At 47.7% G+C, this 23,599-nt stretch overlaps 2 protein-coding genes across 2 annotated transcripts; both read left to right on the plus strand.

The window, feature by feature from the left end:
- The first annotated feature begins 231 nt into the window (after positions 1 to 231).
- Positions 232 to 8,185, plus strand: LOC119112975 (ribosome biogenesis protein BRX1 homolog). The gene is made up of 6 exons (XM_037237279.1): positions 232 to 593; positions 3,749 to 3,907; positions 4,368 to 4,485; positions 4,794 to 4,915; positions 6,668 to 6,898; positions 7,872 to 8,185. Exons 1-6 carry the CDS (start codon positions 447 to 449, stop codon positions 8,127 to 8,129), a joined length of 1,035 nt encoding a protein of 344 aa, XP_037093174.1. The 5' UTR covers positions 232 to 446; the 3' UTR covers positions 8,130 to 8,185.
- Positions 8,186 to 13,680: 5,495 nt separating this feature from the next.
- Positions 13,681 to 16,949, plus strand: LOC119112487 (testis-specific serine/threonine-protein kinase 1-like). The gene is made up of 5 exons (XM_037236684.1): positions 13,681 to 13,842; positions 14,224 to 14,613; positions 14,890 to 15,097; positions 15,366 to 15,556; positions 16,129 to 16,949. The coding sequence occupies exons 1-5, from the start codon at positions 13,790 to 13,792 to the stop codon at positions 16,268 to 16,270; spliced, it is 984 nt and encodes a 327-aa protein (XP_037092579.1). The 5' UTR covers positions 13,681 to 13,789; the 3' UTR covers positions 16,271 to 16,949.
- The last annotated feature ends 6,650 nt before the right edge of the window (positions 16,950 to 23,599 follow it).

A 23,599-nucleotide genomic window follows, 5' to 3' on the forward strand; every position in this document is an offset into this window, starting at 1 on the left:
GCGGGAAGCCCCGTCGGCAGGAAGCACATACGCCAGTCATACCACAGATGTCGTGGCATATCTCTTTTGCAAGCCATTAGATACACTGACAAAAACGCCGACCTAGCCGGCGACGCGGCGGCGGCGGCGGCGGCAGCGGGGCTGGTGAACTCCAGTGACGTCATCATTCTGCCGGAATAAATACGCCTCCAAGTACCACGACCAGGCGTACACACGTGGGCGGCGCGCGTGTGGTGCGGTCCCCGGGCGCATTCCGTGGCGGGGCAGTGTGAGTGGTGTGCGAGTTGGGGGCGGGTGGAATATTCATATATCAGTGTCTGTGTCTTGACATCAAGTTCAACATTTTTCGTCATATGTGACACATTCTCCCACTGCTCGTGGTTTCCGAGACCCACGTTTCGAGCAGTTAGGTAGTGTTCAAGCTTTTCGAATCTTTGTGGACGGACATGAAGGCTTCAACAAAGGTCAAGGCTAATCACAAGAAGTTGGGGTCTTTGAAGTCCAAGAGGAAGGCCAAAAGGGCACTGCTTTCACAGCCTCAGTTAAATACAGCACCAGATACCACATCAACAACTGAACAGCATTCAGCAAAGGTAGGTTCTGTCTTCTGGCTTGGCTTTGGTATGAGTATTATCTGGCATCTGACTGGGGCCCTGATTTTTTGGGCACATGCATGTACTGTAGTCCATCAGGCAATGCACCAGAGTGCAGCAACTCGAGCACCTTATTCAGAAAGGATGCAGAGCTCAGTTTTCCTTCTTCATGACACAGGTGATTTTAATTTGCCCTAGATTGACTGGGTGAGATAGTCCTGATCTTAAAGAAAGGTAAATGGTTGTCCCAGTGAGCCACTGCCCCATGAACCTCTTCCATCCATGTTAATAGGATGTAGCCACCTTTTTTCCAGAACTTGATTTGTAGTATCATTTGATTTGTCTCAATGTGATGTGAAGGAAACATGTGATGCAAAGCAAAGAGGTGTAAGTGGCTCAAAAGATATATGCTCTGCACATTGTGCACTTGAATAATGGCAAAAGGATGTAGCCAAGCAAATGTGTCCATTTGTGTTGGGTTTACAGTGATTATGTGACACCAGCAAAGGACATATGCTATTTAATATGTCCTTTTGTGGTGTGTTCAATGACAGCATTGCTTGCTCCAAAGCATGTATTGTAAAGTGAGAACACATTACTCACTCACAACACATGCTCTAAACTTCCAGAAACAGTATGAGTTGTCTAGCATAGTTGTGCATGTATTTTGCCAGCCATTACTGAAGCCTACTCCAAACTTGGCATGTGAATGTTTCAACAAATGCATATTGACTATCAACAATGCATTTTTTCAAGATTGTGCTGTTTGAAGATCTTGCATATGATGCCAAAATATATGGTATCACCTTACAGTTGGATACCCATAATGTATTTGGTGAGAATGTCTGCTTGAATGTTTTGGTTGTTTGAGACCATAGGGTTGTCCTGCATGGAGAACTTCATTCCTTTTTGTGCTGTGACATTTAGACTACACATGGCAAGGGTGATGCTCGCCTCAGATTTTTGACATGACAGTGTGGCTCTATCGAGGATAGCTGAGAAGAAACAAGCACGCAGCACTAGCGCAAATACCGGGTCGCCTCAGAGCAGGCTCCCTAGAAAGAGCTGTGACTGGGTTGGAGAGCACTGGGAGAAAAGCCTCGGATCTGGACGGCAACGCAGGACCATGGCCACCTCGGACCTAAACCTCTATACCCCGTCGCGGGCAGTTACGCCGTCTCCTATATGGGCATCGGCACAACCGCAGTACCTCAGCGGAGTCATCTGCACATACGCCGGGCTGCCATGAAGTTGGCCAATGACGAACACGACGGGATAAACTTTGAGTACGGACGTGGCGCTACCTCTGCAGCGACCTGGCATGACTTCTATGCACGGGGGTTACGTCGGCGATGTCAACCCAACCATGATGAGAATCGAGTAGCCTTCTGCGCTGACATTCTTGTGCTCCAAAAACAAATACTGGATAGCGTAACAGCTCCCACGCAAGCTGATCACCACGATCACTTGGCAGCAGAACCCATCACTGGCAAATAACTGACTAAGAGGCACACATGTAAGAGCGCCGATGTGCATCATCAAGTGATCAGCAGATATCTGAAGAAACGGAAAGAGGTACGTGTCTGGTGGGAAGTGTCCGTATCCGCATCAAGAAGATGAAGCATGATGACTTCCTGTACGGCAGTGATGTGATTAAGGACGGCATAAACAAGAAGCTTCTGTGCCAGGTAAAGCAACGCTGAAAACCAGCACCAAAACAAGAGACACCGAGCTTACCTTCGTCAACTAAAAGTGGTGTAAGTCCGCAGAGGGGACATTGCACGTTGTACTAAGACCGACTTCAACCAAACAACATGACACTCACGTAGCATGACAAAGGAGACGTTTAATTTTATGAGAGACTCTGAACGGAAAAGTGGACCTCGAGGAATTGACGAAGGAACTGGCACCGACTGCACCCCGCCTGTTTCCACTCATGCCCTTCTCAAGAGGCAGGGGGCAGCACTCTCTTAAGAGGCAGCTTTGGATGTGCATGGAGATTTGTTAGTCGAAGTTGAAGGACTTGGTGACGGCCTGAGCGCAGCGTGGCCGGGGATGTACCCCTGAAATGGGCAGCTCTCACAGTCTTAGCACTGGTGATATATCAGGAGAGAACGTTGACACCAACCGCTCTGCGTGTTTAGCCAAGGTGATCGTGATTTCAAGACGCTTGTCTGCAGGTTGTGTCATTGAAGCGGATGAACGGTGTAAAGTCCATGCCTTTTTGACGATCAGCTGGTTCGCGCTACACCGCAATTCTATTGTCATGTATGTGGGTTGAGTACCACCCGGCGCGGTCATGTTTTGTATTATGGGGGATAAGGTGGATGTCAACCAATTTTCGGTGCAAAACCCCATACAAATGCAGTACACTCCCTGTAGTGATTCCTTTATAAGAAGATCAGGGCCGATAAGGTCATGTTTTGAACATAACCCCATGGTGACACTAAGTTTTACATTTTTCGATCTGAAAACTGGATTCTGGCTTACCAAAGGACTTCCTTCCATCCTCTGTGTCGGGACAGGTGGAAAGTACCGTAGTCTCGGCTGCGTTAAAGTGGGGGCGTATAGGTAATCATACTTGTGTGACAGTACACGCTGAATTTATGAATTGAACATGATTACAGAGGACGTGTCAGGCGGAAGCTCCTTTGCAAAATAAATGAAGGCACTCATTTTAAAGATATCATTGGCATGTAGCAATATGCATGCCATTTGTTGTACGTTTGTTATATCACTCGTTAGCTGGCACGTGTGCGCTCATGTTTATCGTTGTTGCAGAGCCCGCGGGTTTGTGCTCAGTTTTTGCAGTTGTTCACATTTCTGGCGGTGTCCTGCACAGTTGTGCAGAAGCCCACCGGCCTGTGCACCGCTCACGGGCAACTTTCATGTCCGATGTGAAGGCTCTCGTCTTCCTCGGACCGGGTTACCTGGAACTGAACGCCTGTTTGCAGCCACCGACAGCACGTCAGCGCCACGGGCTCCGTGCCCTGTCCTTGGTGGTTATTTGCAACATATTGCATAATTTGGCGACCAAATTACGTTGTTTACAGATATTGCCATGTTCTTGGCGCGTTCATTTGGCTATGCGATGCTATGTATCGACCCTTTAGGTATTTGTGTGGTTTACCATTCGTTCGTTGCGTGTGTTTCAGGCAAAGAAATGGATCAACAAACAGCGCGTGCTGGTTTTCTCATCACGCGGCATATCGCATCGCTACCGACATCTCATGACTGACGTGAAGGACATGCTGCCCCATGCCAAATCTGAGTCCAAAATGGATAAGAAGGACGAGAAACGGGTCATTAACGAGGTACGCATATTCGTTTTTATGGGTTGTGTGTTCACGGCTCGTAGTCTGCAAAATATATTGATTTTCAGTGCAGAACATTTGCTTTTTAGCGCTTTCATTCAAGTTGCTTCGGCCTTGTAAAAGCGTACTGGGATGGTGTGCCGTGTGTTGTGTGCGGACGTGGCGGGTGTGTAGACGTGCGCCTGTGCGTCTGGGAAGTACGGTTAATATCGTGTCAGCAATCTCTGTTCGGTATTAGCTGCTTCCCCAGAGTTTCCCACTTCAGAAATTCGGCCATCTTTTCAGAAATGCCCGATGAGTTAACACTGTTACATCATGTGTCGCTCAGCATTTTCGGGTGTTTGCTGTAGCCTTGTCAAATGTTGATGCGCCTCCGCTAGCTTTCTTAAGGGAAACACTCCAGTGTCATTCACGTTTTTCAAGTCTGGCCTCTTGAAAAACTGTTGTGCCAATATTTCAGATATGCGAGATGAAGAATTGCAACAAGTGCCTGTTTTTCGAACCCCGTAAGGAACATCTCTACCTATGGATGACGAACGTACCCGATGGCCCCACGGGCTACTTCCTAGTGGAAAGCGGTCAGTTTGTTTCGCTCTTCCAAACCTTTCGCCCCGCCAACCAGACGGGCTGCCACAACTGTTAAGAAACGAGATTTTGCAGCATTGCTCAGCCTAGAAATCATAAGATTTGGTGAATTGGAGAATTGTGGTGGACATGGGTGTCATTTACATTGAATTATCTCCCATGTCGCGTCACTCAGTGTATGGCAATACAGCCTGTCTCTGTGTGAACAAGTTTGTTTTGGGGCTGTTGGACAGTGTTTTTACCGTCATTATCCACGCTTTCTTGCTGATGTGTTATGTGCGGTATTGGTCCTTTGTTGCAGTGCACACGATGCAGGAGTTGAAAATGACCGGCAACTCGCTGAAGGGTTCTCGCCCGCTGCTGTCTTTCGACGCGAACTTCACTTTGCCCCACCAACAAGTATTCAAGGAACTTCTGACACAGGTGATACTCAAACGATGGAACTCCTTTGCAAATTGATAAGATTGTAGTTAACTTAAAATGCAGATGTGAGCCCTTTCTTGTTGCATTCTATCATCCGTTGTGTTTTTCCTTTTCTTTTGCTGCTGACGTGCATTTAAGGCAAGTGGTGATTCGTCACGCAGTGTTTTTGTTTTGCTCTAAGCTGTTTGGTGATTATCGGGGTACCAATATCAGTATCAGTGCATTGGAAACCATCCACATGGTAGCTATTACGGTTTGAGGTCAAGGCCATGTTTCAAATTATGTGCAGGTGCAGTATAAAAAGGTACACATAGAGTATACAATAAAACGATACGGGCAATGATACAGTATGATGATATGAGCAATGGTCAGAGTTAAAACAGATCTGTCTTTGCGCTATGGGCTGCGTCAGATCAGTGGCCAATAGTCGAAATTACATCGCGTGTGGCGGTTTGAAATGCGCCCAGTGTTGCGGTATCACACACGTGCGATGACAGGCTGTCCCAGGCGGCTGCGGCGCGATGCAGAAACGCCACCGGTGTGGCGGTCTGCCGGTGTCTGCGTAGGTGTAGGCTGCCTCGGTACGAGGCGCGCGTTTCATGGGTCGAAACAGCGGGGCGGAGACAAAAAGCGGCAGCGATTCAAGGCCTCAGAGCAATTATAAAAAAAATTGGGAAATTTGTCGTAAAAAAGCCGGAGTCGTAGTGAGGAGCGCTTGAATATGAGTAATGAAAACTAAGCTGCCTTAAAGAGATTGTCCCACCTTTGGGGTATATATAGAAAACATGTACTGGTGAAAGCTCACGTCTAGTTCCATTTTACACTAGCACTGGGTAGTGTCACTGAAGTGCTATCAAGGTTTTTTAAAGACATAAATTTTAATCATTTTCTGGTCCAAATTACGCTGTCGTCGCTTTGTAACAGCCCGTTCTAACGTTCTACTTTGGCAGCTTCAGCTGTCGTGACCGCCGTCGTCATGATGACGGCAGTGTGAATGAATGTTTGTTATCTGCACGGCGGTCTGCAAGTGCACTTGCATTCTCAAAGCAAACGTGCGCCTCGAAAAGAGTCGCTCTCAACGGGTAGAAGTCAAAGTCATAGCGTTACGTTTTGTTGGGTTCGCGGGAGAAAATTCTTGTTTCGGCGTGCCTTTTTCTCTAATAAGTGTTCCAAATTTTCGTGGCATTTATTGCACAAGCATTTTGACAAATTAGTGTGTTGCAAACAACAGAACGCATCCGTTGGAAAAGGCAAGGTAAATGAAACGCATTACTTTCATAGTGGCGAGCGGGAAATAAAGTGAGACTTGTGCCGCAGGAGCGGCTACTTCAAATTGAAATAATGGGCTTTTCGGGAGGATTTCGAGAAAACTGGTATTATCGAGCAAAGCGGACGCGTCTGGTCTAGCAATGAGTTGGAAATACAAAAAGGGTGGCACACTGCCTTTAAACTTTAGCGTGTTTTGGCATTCATATGTCTGTGTGTCACGGGGTTCTGTTATCCTGACAATACTGTAGCATTTACTAGACGCTATGGAAAACCACACCCTCACATACATGCAGAAGTTGCCGTCCACTCCAGTTCTCTTGGTTCCATAACTGGAAGTAAAAAATTTAACTTTCTGTCATTCAGGTCTCGTCGGTTTGTCGCCAAAGGACAATTGTAAGGGGATGAATGTGTGGTTGATTTACCTTGCACCGCTGTTGTTGAGATGGTTGGCTGTTTGCAGTTCTGATCGTTTTCATCCCGCAGGTGTTCGGCACGCCCAAGCTGCACCCCAAGTCGCAGCCATTCATCGACCACGTGATGACGTTCTGTTGGCTAGACCAGCGCATCTGGTTCCGCAACTACCAGATCGTGCAGGAGACGGGCGCGCTGGCCGAGATTGGCCCCCGCTTCGTGCTGAACCCCATCAAGCTGTTCGCGGGCAGCTTCCAGGGAGAGAAAATCTGGGAGAACCCTCACTTTATCTCGCCCGCATCGGTAGGTCCATGCGCTGTGGTCCCCTCCCCGTGTACGTGCGCTGTCACGGGGACGCGCGTGATGTATAGTGTTCGGGCTGAGTCACGGAGCTTGTTGAAATGTGTGCACTATCCTGTTTTGGCTATGTGTTATGGTGTATTGGGAGGGAATTGGGGAGAAGTATTGGGGGGATGTCTGGTGTATTGGGAGGAAGTCCGGTGTTTGAGCTTTACGTCCCGCAGTGAAGAAGTGTGCCGACAGTGTAGTGGTTAACGTGTATGTGTTAACCACCGCGTGTCTGGGGAACCGGTGGTACGGGTGTGATTCCCCGCGGTACCCGCCTTCTTGCTGGGGTGAGAGGCAGACAACGCCATATAGCCTCAGCAACTGAGTGCGTCTTAAGGTCCAATCGCACGCAGGCGCGTACGCTTACACCCACGCGCGCGCGCACGCACACCCATAGTGGAGTAGGTATGGTCGGCATCTGCCTGGCTGCAGCACTGTCACAAGTATGATTGGTGCTGTAGTTATTCAATCGCATGGCTCTTCAGCATTGTCTCGTACCAGATCCTTGTGTTTTCAATATTTGTTGCGACCTCATCAGCGTCGCTTGTTCAACACGTCGCTCGGTGCACGTCTGCAGAGAATCTGGAAGTCCTGCCTTGGTGTGGTCCTGCCCTGCGCCATGGCTCATGAGGCATGTCGGTTCCGGTCAGGCGGATACGCAGCTCAGGTTGTAATCGCCGACTGCTGCACTCGGGTTCTGCTGCTGTGCTTCCGTCAGAACACGCCTGTGACGTGAATGGCGGGCTTAGGCCCCGGTGACTTCTGTCGCGCTGCCAGCTGCGCGGTGGGAGCCGGCGTCACAGCTGCTGATGTCCCGCGTCCGTGTGACGTGTCGGGAGGTGTGAAGCGCCGGCGGCTTCTGGCGCGCTGCCTGCTGCGCGGTGGGAGCCGGTGTGCCAGCTGACGAGAGCCTGTGTCCGTCCCACAGCGGCGGCGCATGCTGAAACTCTCCCTGGCGCACAAGTACGTGCACCGCAAGGACCAGCAGCAGGCACACAAGGCCCGCCGGCCCGGCAAGGACGCCACCGTCCGCGTCGACGTCACCGATGACGTGTTGGTGACGTCACGCGACGACGAGGACGGGAGTGGGGAGGAGGAGGCGGTGGCGCCTCCGGCAGTCGCCGTCCGACGCGGCAAAATGAAGCGGAAAAAACGCCGGGGCGGAGCAAGCGGTGGTGCTGCGTAAAGTCGAGCTCAACATCCGAATGTCACGAGTGCAAATGAATACAAAGTGGAAGGGAGGATTGCGTTATTTGCGCTGGCTGCCTCCCGGTCTAAGGCGAATGCGTCATTCACTTACTTTGGTTGAGAATGCCTTGAAATGGTGTCAAGTCTGTCAGCAGATGGCCTGGAATGAGTGGATAAAAGTCGTCAGAACAACCGTCATTGCGGCGAGTCTGTCACACGACCATCATCAGCCCTCGTCACACGAACACCTGAAGCATTGTCAACCGGCCAGCGCCGTCGCCAACGCGCACGCCCATCGATGCGAGGCAAATACCACAGCCAACGGCTTTGATGCACGGACGTTATTCGCTGTCACACATGTTGCTGTCATATCGCTATGCTGTCATTGTGTAAAGATGTCATTCATGGTGGTCTTCACAACCTTTCAAGGAAGGTCAGTCCCAACCTTGGAAACAATGAATAGCGGAACGAAATGCGAATTTTGCTCTATGAGGTAGAACAGATACACCATCATTGAGCAGATTGTCCGTATGAACATCACGTGAACGAATAAAAACACTTGGTCCCGTGGTCCCGTAACCGGTGCGGCCTCTTATTGGCCCGGGCCCAACCAATGCGAAGCTCGATGCCCGGCCTCGGTCGTGTTTCCCCGCTTGGGAAATGGGCCCTAGGTCACAGACCTGACTGGAGTAATCTGGTGGCGAATCCGTCGCGTGTCACTGGGGTGTAGCTTTGCAGAAAAGGACCTGAGGAACGAGTGGGGAAAACCGAACCTTAACACGCGCTCTAGTGAGGAGTCAATTTGATCTCCCCGAAGGTTTTTCCGGAACGGTTTCCGAACAAAATGGTCACGCCAGAATTTGACTGGACAATTGATTAGCGGATCGTTTGGTATCAAAAATCAGGTACACCTTGTAAGGTTGCTGACCTACAGCAGGTCAGTCAGGCCATGAATTAAGCGAAGTGAATTTCTAGGGAATCGTTCAATCTGATGCAAGAACGGGGTGTTAGACGAAGTGATACATCTCTGAGATGCTCCCAGGCGACACGACAATTGAATGAACAAATTCCATTGACCTAGGGTTGGATGTAAAGAATAGACCAAGGTCCAAACCAACCTGTTTAATCGCTCGAGAGCCTGTTGTATCGGATAGCTTCTGGTGTGCATTTCGAATTCATTGCAAACAGTACTCGCATTACGCATCTTCCATGGGCTTCTGAAAGATAAGAATACGTCAGTGGCCAAAAATGAACCAGGTTAACATTTAGCTTGAAGAATGTACAGCCTAGCGTAATCTTTGTCACTTATTCAAATGCAAAACTCAGAGCAGTCTTGCATGATTTTGGTCACAATGACCTTCGAAATGTCAAATAAGATCACTGACCTTAAATAAGCAAGTGCCCTTTTGCTTAGCTCAGGCATCTAGGTTCTGGGAGCACTTTGTAGACCAACCTGGAGTTTGACTATTTGACCTTATTTGGCCCGAAGGTCATAACCTAGGAATCTCAAACTTTTACCTAAATGAGTTCACGTACAAGCCAACACTCCCCGTAAATTGGTGTCTCTAGCTCTCTTAGTTCCTGAGATTTCAGCGGGGTCAAATTGACCCATCCCCACCCACCCGCCACCCGAGCGGAGGGTATCCAACCGGACACCTGGGTGCGTGTAAAACGCACTAAAAAAAGCATCCCAAAATGAACAGGAAAATGAACCAAATGAATTCTCATGAACCAAATGAATAGGAAAAAGGTCCTGCTCTTATGGGTTTATTTGCTCTGTCTCGGCGAAAGACATAGTCAATGGGCATCATTATCACATTACTAGGCGTCGATCGTCAAAACCAGTTTCGGATAATCTAGCTCCAGATGTTGGACGTGGCATAAAAAGTGCAAGTTGTGGGTGGCCATCGAAGGTTGCCACGCCTACCCCGACTGTTAGCAGCGAGGCCAGGTGCAGACTACAACGTAGCACCCGCGTTAGGCGTGTTCACCACGGCAAGTGTTGGTTTGTTGGGCGTTGTCGGACGATTGCCTATCGGTTTAGTCGGCTGGTGTCCATCGTTAGGTTTCCGTAACTGTTCCACAGAACTGTCTTGTCGAAGTTAAGGTCGGAGCAGTTCAAGGGGCCTTCGGAACGTAGACGGCCAGTAACTTGATCGCGTTTTGGGTGCTAATGTTCGATTGCTTTGCTTCCATTTTCCGATAAGACGTGAGAAAACAACGCAATTCGCTGGCGCCTGAAACTTGATACATCGCTGAATAATGCCAAAACACTCGGGCACTAGCACAAGGCTATACCGGAGTCAAGAAGACAACCAGAGTCAACAGTGTATTTAAAAGCGTACAGCATGCAAGAAAAAAAAAACTCGGAAAATGATCGAGTAAGCATGATATGAGCGTGGAGCTGTAAAAACGTGGGTAGTTCAGTCAGCTACACCCAACTGGACGCAACATCGCAGCTCTGATTTTCCTTGTTGCTTTTACCTGTGAAACAATTTGGAGGAACCTCCGTAAAAATGAACATAATTTCGAGGTTATACTTTTAATGTCCTGCTTGTCCGAAGGCTCCAGAAGGTTTGGGTACCAAACTCACCGTTGGGGGGGGGGCCGAACTGGACATTTGGGGGAGGAACAGGAGACCACCCAAAAGGATACAAATCGACACCAATGCCGATGAGTCTCAAAAAGCTAATCCTGGCTCTTCCTGGTCCATTTCTTAGTTGAATATCGGCCGAACAGTGTCTGGTTCTCTCATTGTTTCGCATACGATATATTTACTTGCATGCTGAAGTTAGTTTTACGTCTTCGTTTTGATGAACGAGCGTTTGTACGTTTAGGAGATCTTCGTGAAGCAGATGATCGTAAGTGTAAATGTTCGTACCGCAATTGTTCGTCGACTCTTTACGACTAAAACACGTGTCACTATCGTTCGAACTGTTAACATTTGTAAAGTCTAATGTTCCTATAGCGGATGGTCAAAGCCACCATGACCAGATACGACGATTCTGCGCTTACGACATCTGCTATTGCCAACATGTGCGGTTGCGAACATCTGCAATACGAACACTTGTGAATATGTACATTAGCGGTCGCGAACACCTACGTTACGAACATCTGCAATTACAAACATCAGTGCAAAGGACTCATCAGTCAAAGGACAAAGAGTGTTTACAAACATCTGCGATGCTAACATTTACAATACGGGCATTTGCGTATGTGTGTATTAGCGTTTGCGAACATCTGCGTTATGACCACTTGCGATCACGAACATCTGCGTTACGGGCATTTGCGATTACGAACATCTGCCTGTGACCTTTTGCGTACGTGCAGTTGTGATACGTGCGGCTGTTATACGCGCAGTTGTGATATGTGCAGTCGTGATACGCGCATTTGTTTTAAAAACAATTTGCCATGCAATCCTCCATTTTCTACGCCTGCCGATGTGACTTACGTCCTTAACGGGGGTGTTCCACATTTAAATGGGGTTTTGAACTGAAACGGTCATGTTGAAGACCCTTCGATGTAGCTCACGACCATGCCCCCTTTAAGACCTAAAGCCCCTGGTTCCTGAGCTTAACACGCGCTCGGGTGGGGGTCAATTTGCCCCCCTCCCCAAGGTTTTCCTAAATAGTTTACGAGCAGCGCGGCGTAGCCGCGGGAAAATTTGTATATCTATAGACAATTAAACAGCGGGCCGTGCAGTATCAAAACTTTAAACGTACCTTGTCAGGTCGCTGACCTACGGCAGGTCAAAGTCAGGCCATGGATTCAGCGAAGTCAGTTTCGAAGGAATCGTTCAATCTGATGCAACAACGGAGTGTCAGACGAAGTCATACATCCCTGAGGTACTTTCTTAGGCAACATACCAATTGAACGAACAAATTTAATTGACCTAGGCTCATGTATGAAGGTCAGACCAAGGTCAAAACCAACCTGCATTTCAAATTACTCTAAGGTTTGCTGTGCTGGGTACTTTCTGGTGCTCATTTCGATTTTATTGACAACGTAATCCGCATTATACATCTTCTAAGGGCTTTTCAAAGGTCAGAACATGTTACTGACCTAAAATGACCCAGGTCACCATTTTGGTTTCAAGAACATATTGCCTAGCGTAATCATATTCAGATACAAGGCTTAAAGCGGTCTTGTGCAATTTTGGCAACCATGACCTTCCAAAGGCCTAACAAGGTCACTGACCTTAAATGAACATGTTGCCTTTTGCTTAGAACAGGAGCAGGTTCTGGGGGCACATTAGAGACAAACCTTGGAGTTCGGGCTTACTTGACCTTGTTTGGCCCAAAAGTCATGACCTACGAGCCTCCAATTTATAACTGAGTTCATGTACAGGCCAATGCACCGTGTGGATTTGGTGTCTCTAGCTCTCTTAGTTTCTGACAGCTCAGCGGATCAAATTTACCCCCATCCGAGCGAAGGATATCCAACCGGCCACCCGGGCGTATGATAAAGTCCGCAAATATGTGGGAGAGTATATCAAAGTTACCTTGGCCTTCATGACGCCATAAAAATGTCATTCAAATCCTGCCGTTCTATATAAGCCGTGCGATGATGAAGACCAAAGCAAACTCATGGTTGAGTCGTTCATATCTGGCGTTCATGTGTACGATTTCCAAATATAACGGCCGTCAATTGGCTCTCAATCAAAGGCATGCAAGGCTCGACATTGATAGTAGAGAGAGCAGTAGACCTACGCAGTGCACGATAACGCAATCAAACAACGACGCATCGAGGAGCAAATTTACTAAGCAGCAAAATTGTGTTGTCCAGAGCAGTTTTTCTACTTAAAAGTATTCCAAAAGTTATAAGTGAGCTTGTTCCATCATATATGATGCTTGCTTCAATATCCCTAGCTATAAAACATTTCCTTTAAGAGCACCTCAGGGCCAGAGGGCCCATGACTAACACTTGAGTGCGTGTAACGGGCTATACATCGAACCACACTTTTGCCTGTACAACTGTCCGTTCTTTCCTTTGTCAAACAGTCTTGGCTTCCCGTCGTCGCGTCCTCGAGTTATTCGTGTTACTGGGACTTAGTTTCAACTGCATTCTTGAGGTTTTTTTGCCGTTTGGAAAGCGATACCTATCGAATCGCGAGAAGAAAAACGGTAGTGATATAGTAGATTTAACCACTCATTGTTTATCACACCATTGGACCACTACAAGCCAATTGAATACATACACCTCCGAAGATCGCAGCACAAATTTAAAGACACTGTAGGACAGGTTGAAAGTAGCTTTATTTCGGAGCGATCGTTGCAAATATATACGCCCTTCAAACGTGAGGTTGGCTGTGCTGGTCGCGCCGCATAAGCCACACAGTTTACAGAAGGTTGATAAAACAGGCTCTGCCTGTGGCGCCTTGCGTGATGATGATCTATTGCGCTTCGGTATGGAACAAAATTTCAGGAGCGGCTCTGTTTTCAAACATCCGATATACCGAGCTGTAACGTTTTCATCGAGAGGTGCCCTGATCCCAGCAAGTATCTCGAGCTCTGAAATGATTTTTTAAAGCATGGTAGAAAGATGTTAAATTCCGTAGTGACACCGTTGGGCTCCTTGCTGTTTTATTTTCTTTTTAAATCACTGAGTATCAATACAACGATCATAGCTTTCAGTTAAAAGAAAATTGTACGTTTTCTTATGGCACAGCATGCCTCCTCAGCTCGAAGTTCGTCTCGGCAAGACCGACACAGGTGGGACAGAAATTGTCCGTTATCTCATATTAATCTTGAATTTGAAGGGGTGAATCACCATGGTTTTGGTACAAATTTGGCGAGGAACTAACCTTCACGCTCATATCCATCGATAGCTGCCTTACATTAGTTGACAACCTCCGGCATACCATTTACGACAGAAATTTCGCTTGATGCCGTTTTAGATAGGGTTTTGTGGCAACTCCGTACAAGATGATAATTACTCATCGTGTAATTTCATGTGTTGTGAAACTTGTGGCTGGGCAATACTATCCAAAGTGACCATGGCTTTGGACTTGAATTTGGCAGTGCTGAGATCTCTGTATCTTTATTCAGCCATAAATAACGACACGTCCCCTGTGCTGATTTCTTTGTTTTCAGCTCCATCAGCATACTCCATGGTGTTTTCGGCGATGCCGCCGCTCAAATTCTCAGCAAGAAGGGCTACAAATTGGGAAAAGTCATAGGAGAGGGCTCGTACTGTAAAGTGCGACTCTCAAGCAAGTTACTGGACGGTGGAGAGCATGTCAAAATTGCGTGCAAGATTATAAATAGAAAGAAGGCATCTCATGATTTTGTCACGAAATTTTTGCCGCGAGAACTCGACATCATACGCCACATCGATCATCCGAACATAGTCAAGTTCTACGACATCATTGACATCAATGACTGCGTGTACATATTCATGGAATATTGTGATAGAGGAGACCTGCTGGAACACATCAGAAGCAAGGGTGCGCTGAAAGAACCCAAAGGTCGGCACTATTTTCGGTAAGGCAGCCAGCTGCTTTTTGTCAGACTTACATTTAAGCATATACATGACATGAAATGAACTTGCCCCCTGGGTTAGGATGCCAGCATATATATATATATATATATATATATATATATATATATATATATATATATACATATCCGTGTCACCTGATGGGTTCAGTCAATCTGCATAGCAGACTTCGCCGTCAATTGTAGATTCATGACTGCAAGTAACTTTCGTGTGTGCTATGTAATGACGTAGTAACGTCCGGTATCTGTTTTGTCGCCTAGTCAGCTGGTGTCGGCGGTGAAATACCTGCATGCCTTGGACATCACCCATCGCGACCTCAAGTGTGAGAACGTGCTCCTGGTCTCCGATCGATCTGTGAAGCTGACCGATTTTGGATTCTGCCGACGATGCCGCGATGATGGCGGGAAACGTGTTCTTAGCAGAACGTTCTGTGGCAGTGCCGCATACGCAGCCCCCGAGATTCTGCAGGTAGGATTAGAAGAGAAAATATCCCGATCGATTCTTAAGTGAAGATTATCTGGAATATTTCAAATAAGGTGTGAAGGACATCACAAAGTGAAAGCAAGCAAGTTACTATTTTTGTTGCAGAACAGTGTACGCAGCTTATGTTTGTTGGTAAAAATAAGCTATGTGAAGCGCCCCTTCACATTAACATAAGGCATCTTTTGATGGTCTACTGTATGTTAAAATGTCAATGTTAACGATGTGACCTGGCGTCATTCCAACGCCATTGCAGGGTCAGCCATACAACCCGAAAATGTACGACGTCTGGTCACTTGGCTGCATTTTATACATCATGGTGACGGCCACCATGCCCTTCGATGACTCCAACATAAAGAAGATGTTGAGATATCAGCAAGAACGCAGACTGGGCTTCAACGGAAAGAATTCAGAGCCACTGACCGCAGGGGTAAAACGGTTGATCAGGTAAGGGTACGGGCCTCGTTAAACGAGCCACCGAGTCGGGTCGAGACCCTACAAAAAAAACGTCTCCTTATGCTGCGTACGGGCTATGCATAGTGTTTGAATGAATGGAGGAATGCGCTCATCCCAGCGAATAGCACCGCCACAACGTCTGCTTATGCTAATATGCCCTTTTGGAAGGGTCCGCAGCTTCTAATTGCAGTTTACAGCAACTTTGGAGCGAAGAAAAGACACGATCAGGTAACATCTGATTACTTACGTGAAGCATGCTGGTTCGAAATCGTGACCGTGGTCCGTGTCTGCAGCGGTAAGGCAGCTGTGTGTACGTTACAGGTATGATAACAAACGACAGTTTGACGACCAGTGTATGAAATGCATTACAAGTATTTGTAACACGAAAGAGACATATGCATAACCAGAAACCCGTCCAGATGGTGACGTAATGCCATCTTGCTCGTCGTAGTAGCATAGCTTACCGAAATGAGGTAGCTTGTAAGCTTTTCCGTGCGCTTTATGTTGATGGCCGATGTCTTCCGATGGAATGAACGTCACAAAGCCACGGTTGCCACCGACAGACACATGCTGGAGCCAGACATCACGCGGAGGGCCACCATGGACCAGGTGGCGGCGGACCCGTGGATCTACGAGAACGACCTGCACGCCTTCTCGGGGTCGCACTTGTCGTCACTGTCCAGCCTGCAAGCCGCCGACCAGTAAACGGGCACACGGCCACGGCCTTGGCGGTCAGCCCCGTCTGGTCAATAGCTGTCGACAGCGAAGGGTCACCAGAACACGCAGCGGGATCCACAACTATGCACGCCATCAATGGACAGTGCGGGACCCGTATAAATGGAAGGTCACCGGTAAGAAGAACAGGGCCCACAAACAGAAGTCCGGGGTCACTAGTCAAGGGAACATGTAACCTTAATGTTCCCACTGAGAGCCACCGTGGGTCTATAGCTGCCAGTACAGAGGTACCAGTGAAGAGTGCGGAGCACTGCAGTTACTTTTTGTTAATGTATGACGGAAAACTGCCAGACCCATCATCAAGCAATGTCACCAGCAGACGAAACTGCCCGCTGCCAAGACCCGTTGGCGTTGGTCCCACCACAACCAAGGCACTGGAGAACTTGATGCAGCCATGCGGTCTAGGCCCGGGTCGCTCAGGCCCGTGTTGGGCTGGTCAGTGCAGAGCCACAACGGATCGACTAAGCGACCACCTCTGGCCCGACAGCGGTCAGAGGCAAGCGGCCCGTCGTGGGTACCGAGATCATTCAAATGCGCGCTGGCAATCCACACAATTCCCGGCACTTAAGGCGGCGAGCTAAATCTGTCGCACTGAATCGTTCAGACTGCTCAAATATTTCATTTTTATTTAACATCTTCCAGTCAAATATAGAAGCTTCATGCACGTCGAGAGTATTCTTCCAGCGTCATTCAAATCAGCGGAGCGAATCGGTATGACTGCTAGATTGAGGAAGCCACCGTTTGGCATTTGGCTTTTGTACGCCCTGCACCGACGTCAGTATTCCCATGAACTTGTCATGCACTTTCCATTACATTGTTTACTAAAGAAATCGAGTATGGTAGGCATGTGCGGCGGCTCATCTATAATTGCCGGCCTTGAAGGAATGTTCCACATTCAAAGACATAACAGCAATCATCAGATATGATGAAATAATCCCACTTATAACTATTGGTATACTTCGAAACGGAAAAACTGCTCTAGACGGCAACATTTCGTTATTTGGTGAATATCGTCCTCAATACGCCATTGTTCGATTGCGTTATAGAACGTCTGTATGAAGTTGAGGTGCGACCAAACTAGCAGTGCGAGGTTTGAAGTCGCCGCTGGGCTAAATATGGTAAGGTGCTCGTGTTTCGGCCTTTCTCGAGGTGGCCTGGTATATCTATCCGTAAGCTTTAGATGTTTGCTTGAATTCAAATACCCCGTTTTGGAGCAATTATTAAGTTCATTTGGAATTGTACATCAAAGTGGTTGGAGAGGCATAAATAGTGCTTAAATCATTGTAGCTAGGACAGCGAGCATACTAACCATGGTGCGACGTCGATCTCGACCCAGAAACCAGAAACAGGCGCTGGAGCGAAGTAACGCAGACAGAACGGCATATACGGTATACTGCAATGCGGCATAAGGACTTCTTTATGAATTCGGAAGCATCAGATGGACTCAAGACTACATCCCGGAGAACCAGTTTATTCTGCGCATCACAACTGCCGCCCTTTGGATGAACTTACCCTTAGCGAATCCATCGAACTTCTAGGCCCCTGTTTTCATTTAGATAGGATTCCGGTTGGACAGATTACCCGAAAAATGGTGAGATATCGGCGTAGTCTTGCGCGGCTTACCAAAGTCAGTGTGCGCGTATTACTCACCTTCCTGGCTGAGCAATAGCTGAGGATCGGTCGGGCATAACATCGCGAAAAGCTAAGGTGCCCCAAGCTCCTCGGCCGAGGCCCCGACCCGCCCTTGCCAGGCACATTCGCGCTGCTCCATTTAACGAGAACAGCTAAGTCAATGCGCACTGGGGCCTTGCCGTTTACCAAAGCTGGGCCATGACAGCTGCTAGTTTCGTGATACAAAGAGTACCGCTGCTTTGCTCCACCCTTGCGCAGCAAATACCGGATGAGGCTTACTCAAGCCCAAACCAAACGCAGTCAGCAAGCGCACCACAAGCCATGTTCATAAACTTTCGGCTATCCATATGCGATGCAGCGGATCAATTAACAATAACATTCCCCGTTTAACAAAAGGATTAAGTCAAGCGGCTGTCGACCGTGCAATGCTATCTCGCAATCGCAGTATCCGGAGATGCACTCCAGCGGGTCCATCATATCCATCGTCGGCTTCAGCAACCGGATTTCCGTATGAGTGATGCCGGCATCGGGCTGGAAGCTACGCCGACACCTCGTTAGCGTTCTGTTGGAAGGCAGGGGATGCTCCTGACGTGCTGGACAAGTAGGTAGGTCTTCCGGCCGATGGAGCGCATTGACGACACCTTCTAGCCCCTCCATCGATCCTGGACCAGTCGATGATGGCTGAGTTGCTTGGCTAGTCTGGCTGGAGATGTCATCGGTCTGGGCGTGCTGCAGTTCCTGAATATTGTGCAGGGGTGTTCGGGCACACTTGGCACAGCAGGCGAGCGATTTCCGACGACCCCCCCCCCCCCCTCAGCTTGGGGCAATATTGAGCATTAGTTCTATGACGGTGCATGGAGAGGGACAAGGTACAAATTACGCTCCCCCCCCCCCCCCCCCTCTCCCCCGGCCCATCCACAACAAATGTTCCACTGCTATTGCTTCTTTCGAGACAAATGTCCCACTAAACCTGCAATACATTGTGTAGCACCTGACAGCCTTTGCCACGAAAGAACGATCAGACATTCGAAACAACAATACCTCGATGTTTTCAGCAGCAAATGCCATTAACACTCACTATTCATTCCTCAACCATCCTTGTGTCGGCCACACACATCGCGAACCCGACGCCCATGGCAACCGATGGAATTGTCGGCAAAAACTTCCTAAAATGCTGCAAACCGTCATGACGATTCATTAATTCATTACCAAGACAAGTTAAGAAATCGAAGTCCCACCATAAAACAAAACACCAAAGTTGAAATACTAAATCCAAAATGTACATGATAACCCAGACAGCTTAACTTTTATCGAAAAAGAGGTTCTTAAGAGACCATTACGAACTGCGACACCTTCATATCTTTCATTTCCAAAGATCAAGTGGCGGCGCGTTCGCCTCTGTTCGCGTTCGCCTGGTTGGTGATGCGGGTCGCAGAAATCACCCCCCCCCCCCCTCCCCCCGCTGTTATACTACAGCGGGGGGTGTTTGGCAGTGAAGACTACCAACGTGGGTGCCTACGCTCTCCATGAGGAACGCTTCGCCTCGCGCATGGTGTGCTTCGCAAGTGCTCTGGTCCATTTGAATGCGGTACGATTTACTGTCGTGGCTGGATGGATAAAATGTTAAACGCTCGTTTTCAGCCTAGGGTGGCTTCCTGACATGCATCCGACAACCAATGGACTGAAATTCTGCGCGTCTTAGATAACGGGCCTCGCAATTCGGTTAAATCGACATCAGGAAAACAACGATTCCGAGCTAGTGACATTTTAAGTACGCTCTGTGCGGTGCATGATTCTTATTTTAGGGATGACAGCCATTATCGACAATGACATGATGATGATGACAACCATTCTTGATTTTACGGATGACAACCATTGCCTACGCATCTCCGCACCTTGTCACTCGCGTCTTTTGAAGGGAATGTTTCATATTTGGAAATATTGGAGCAAGCATCACATATGATAAAAAGTTCATTTATAACTATTGGTATACTTTTCTGTGGAAATAACTGCTCTAGATAGCACAATTTCTCTGTTTAGTAAATATCTTCCTCAATGCGTCATTGTTTGACTACGTCATCACACCCTGCACATGATAGATTGAGGGCCAGTTGACGGTCTTTACATCTAGAAATCGTGCTCAGGAACGTCATATAAGAACAACCTGACAGTTTTGTTTTTTCTTCGCCTTGATCACCGCAAGGGTAATAGAATGGCATGCTTCTGTGACGTTAATATGCCGTCATGGATGTCCGGGGCGGCCTTGAAATAGTCTCCCGAAATACTCTGCACTCTTCGCTGGCGTGTAGCCCAGAAACAAGAGAGGTTTAGGTCTTCAGAAGTGTAGGGCTGTGAACTGCACCAAATGATCTTGAATACGTCCATTTCAGCTCAAAACGCCACACAAATGTAGAAATATATCTTAAGGATATCAAATCCTGGCAGAGTCGTGTGCCACTCATAGCGCATCGTTTTGCAGCGACGAGTTTCTGGACGGGCTCTATAGTATATCCGATAGTACATCTCTGTGTATGTATTAGTCTTTTATGGTGCGTGCGTCGTGCATATAACACATAGTCAAATAACCATGGTTTATAACACATTCAGCTACTGCGAGTCGTACCCTTACTCTGAATGCAAGAAGACAACAAAAGGTCATACCGATGGATAGAGGTGATCGTGATGGGTCATGACCCAGTTTGAATGTTTCACTTTCGATCTGACCTTGGCTTCCACCCCATGCATCAGGAGTAACTGTAGAAATGGTTACCTTGCCATCAAATATTCCCATAAGGCGGTATCACACAACCCTCCAAGCTGTCAAGATATAACTTTGAAACTTGACTTATACTCAAGATGGCGGCGGTGGTCATCTTGAATTCTAAGGAACTGTGCACAGTTGCGTCAGTAGTAGCCGGGCTAATTCGGACCTCATGGCTATATAAAACTATTTAAATGGGAAATTTATGTCAAAGGGTCGTGATTCTTGTCATTGCAACGCCTCATGTAAAAAGCATAAGGATGGCAACTCGACTGTGCTTACCCAGCCAAGTGAAAGGCGTATTCTATAGGCGTCATGTATGTAGCACATGTTTATATAATCATGGTATATAACATGCGCTTTCTGTAAGTGGTACCATCACAATAAGCACGAAGCAACAATGATCGGCATATATCGATCAACATAGGTAATTTTTGTTAGTTGTGATCATCTTTGACCTTTGACCCTAAATTTGCCCCTGCATTTGACACCGTATGTGAAAAATAACTGGAGAAATGGGCCCCCCTCCATAGAAGACGCATCGTGAATGGTGTCGAATCTGGTTGCAAATAAAGCCACGTGGTTAACTCACCGGGTCAACAGTTATTGCCGTACATCGCTATCGATCGGGCCGTGTTAACCCGCGTCAGATTTAAGGTCGGCGCAATGAATATGTGCTATGCAGCTGGTTCACGTCTGCCCAAGATCTGGCATCAGTAGTCTTAAAAACGTCCAAAAACCGATGGGACACTGGTTTGGATGGATGGTCACAGGCTGCTGATGTGGTCTAAGAATGCCGCTACATCTTTATGGTATTGCCAGAGGACGAATGTGTCGTCGAAGTGGCTTTAGCTGCAGCCACACTCCGCGTGTCACTTTCTAAGATCGGTTGGAGGCTGAGCCAATAACGTTGACCATATCTGCCCCCAAAAACCTAGGTTCTCTGATTTCGGTCGCCCGGATTTCCCGAAAAAACGGATTACGTTCACTTCTATTTGCGTCCATGATATCAAAATCTAATTTGAAAACAATACTTGCTTGTTACCGAATGTTTTGATGCTGATGAATGGTCTCCCATTTGAAGGCAGGGTGATCGTGACAATGATGATATAGATAGTGATGCGTTTAGGCACCTAGTGTACCAGCAGTTCAGGCACTTGTTTCATTCCAATAACCTCCATTTTTTTACTCATGTACACTAGAGGAGAGAGCGGGGGCCCAGGTCCACCCGGAAATATAGAAAGTGGTACATTTGGCCACACTGACCACCACATGAGAAGGCAACGCTAAATCAAGCACTGCAGCACTGAAGGGTTCAAATTTCCGTGCGTTTGACTACGGCAGCCGCCGAGCTGTGACGCTCCTCTTTTAGATACGTTGCGTCCACACGCAACACCTCGCGTTGAAAGTGTGCAGAGATGTGTTGGCAGCGAGTGAGTGACTTTTGATGTGCCAGTGACATCCCTGCGCCTTCTATTCACTGCCCCCGCGCCGCTGTTCTTACCTGTTGATGTCAGTGATTGCTCCATGACGGGTCCAAGCGCGGTGAACCGGCATTCTACTAGTTCTGTGATGGTCGTGATAGTCATGCTCGTGGGCGGGGGCCCAACTGATTTTGGAGATCGTGTCATCAACGTGCTGATGAAAGTGCCAGTCAGCAAATATCGACAGGCCAAGGCGTTTGCGACTTGTAACTGAAGGGTTTCGTTGGCCATCAATGGGCAGCTGCGATGGGTTGTTTCTGTTGGTGAATGCTAAAGCCAGTTTTTACCGAACTCTTGTTTGCTGCATGTGTCGTGTTGGAGTGAGGCTTGAATGACCTCCGGGTCGCGTGAGTGCTGTGTATAGTGTGATATCGTCGGCAAAGAACAATACGCTGTCAGTACTGTCGGCTAGGTTGTTACATATACACACACACACACACATATATATATATATATATATATATATATATATATATATATATATATATATCCCTCAAGAAGAGGTCACAGGACCGACCCCTCCGGGCATCCAGCATGTTTTATCCCAGGGGTCTTTAAACTGTTGTACTATATTGCCTGCTTGCAGTCTGAAGGATATGATCCTAGGCAATTTAAAAAAGTTCCTGACAAGCCACAGTAGTTCTTGCACTTGAGTAGAAGACCCTTATGCTATTATCTGCCTAAGTGTTGGCTGGTATTTAGAGAGGGTTTTCCACATTTGGATGGGGTTTTGAAATGAAATAATCACCTTGAAGATCATTCAGTGCAGTTCACAGCCCTGTCCTTAAAACCCACGCGCTTTTAGTTTCTGAGAAACACATCCGCGACGATGTTCCGGCCATTTCGGGGAGACTATTTCAATGTCACCTAGGCATCGATGACGTCATAATAGCGTCATTCAATCCCTACCATTCCGTCGGCCGCGCGGCAATCAGGGCCAAGAAACATAATTGTCTGATCGGTCATATCTGGTGTTCGTGAACATGATTTCCAGATAAAGCGACCGTCAATTGGCTCTCAATGTTGTGTAAGGTACGATCAGGTAATCAAACAATGCCATATTGGGGAGCATATGTACTAAACAGAGAAGTTGTGTACTCTAGAGCAGCCTTTCGACTTAATACTACACACCAACAGTTAAAAAGTGCTCATTTCATCAGATCTGATGCTTCCTTCAATATCTTCGAATGCAGAACGTTCCCCTTAGTATTCGACCCCCGGTCACGTATGGTCCCGTCTGGAGCCACCCAGTTCGGTCCAGTCCGACCCACCTGTCTCGACGCAGCCGCAGCATGAACTACCACACACCAGACCCCAAATCCTGTTGACTTCCGTTTAAATCAGCTCGACTTATGTTGTCTTTAGATATCCGAATTCATTTTTACACATGTTGGTGTTCTGTCTTTCGACGTATTTCTTCTC

This window comes from Pollicipes pollicipes, unplaced genomic scaffold (genome assembly GCF_011947565.3).
Source record: "Pollicipes pollicipes isolate AB1234 unplaced genomic scaffold, Ppol_2.1 Scaffold_7261;HRSCAF=8764_pilon_pilon_pilon, whole genome shotgun sequence".
Taxonomy (NCBI): domain Eukaryota; kingdom Metazoa; phylum Arthropoda; class Thecostraca; order Pollicipedomorpha; family Pollicipedidae; genus Pollicipes; species Pollicipes pollicipes.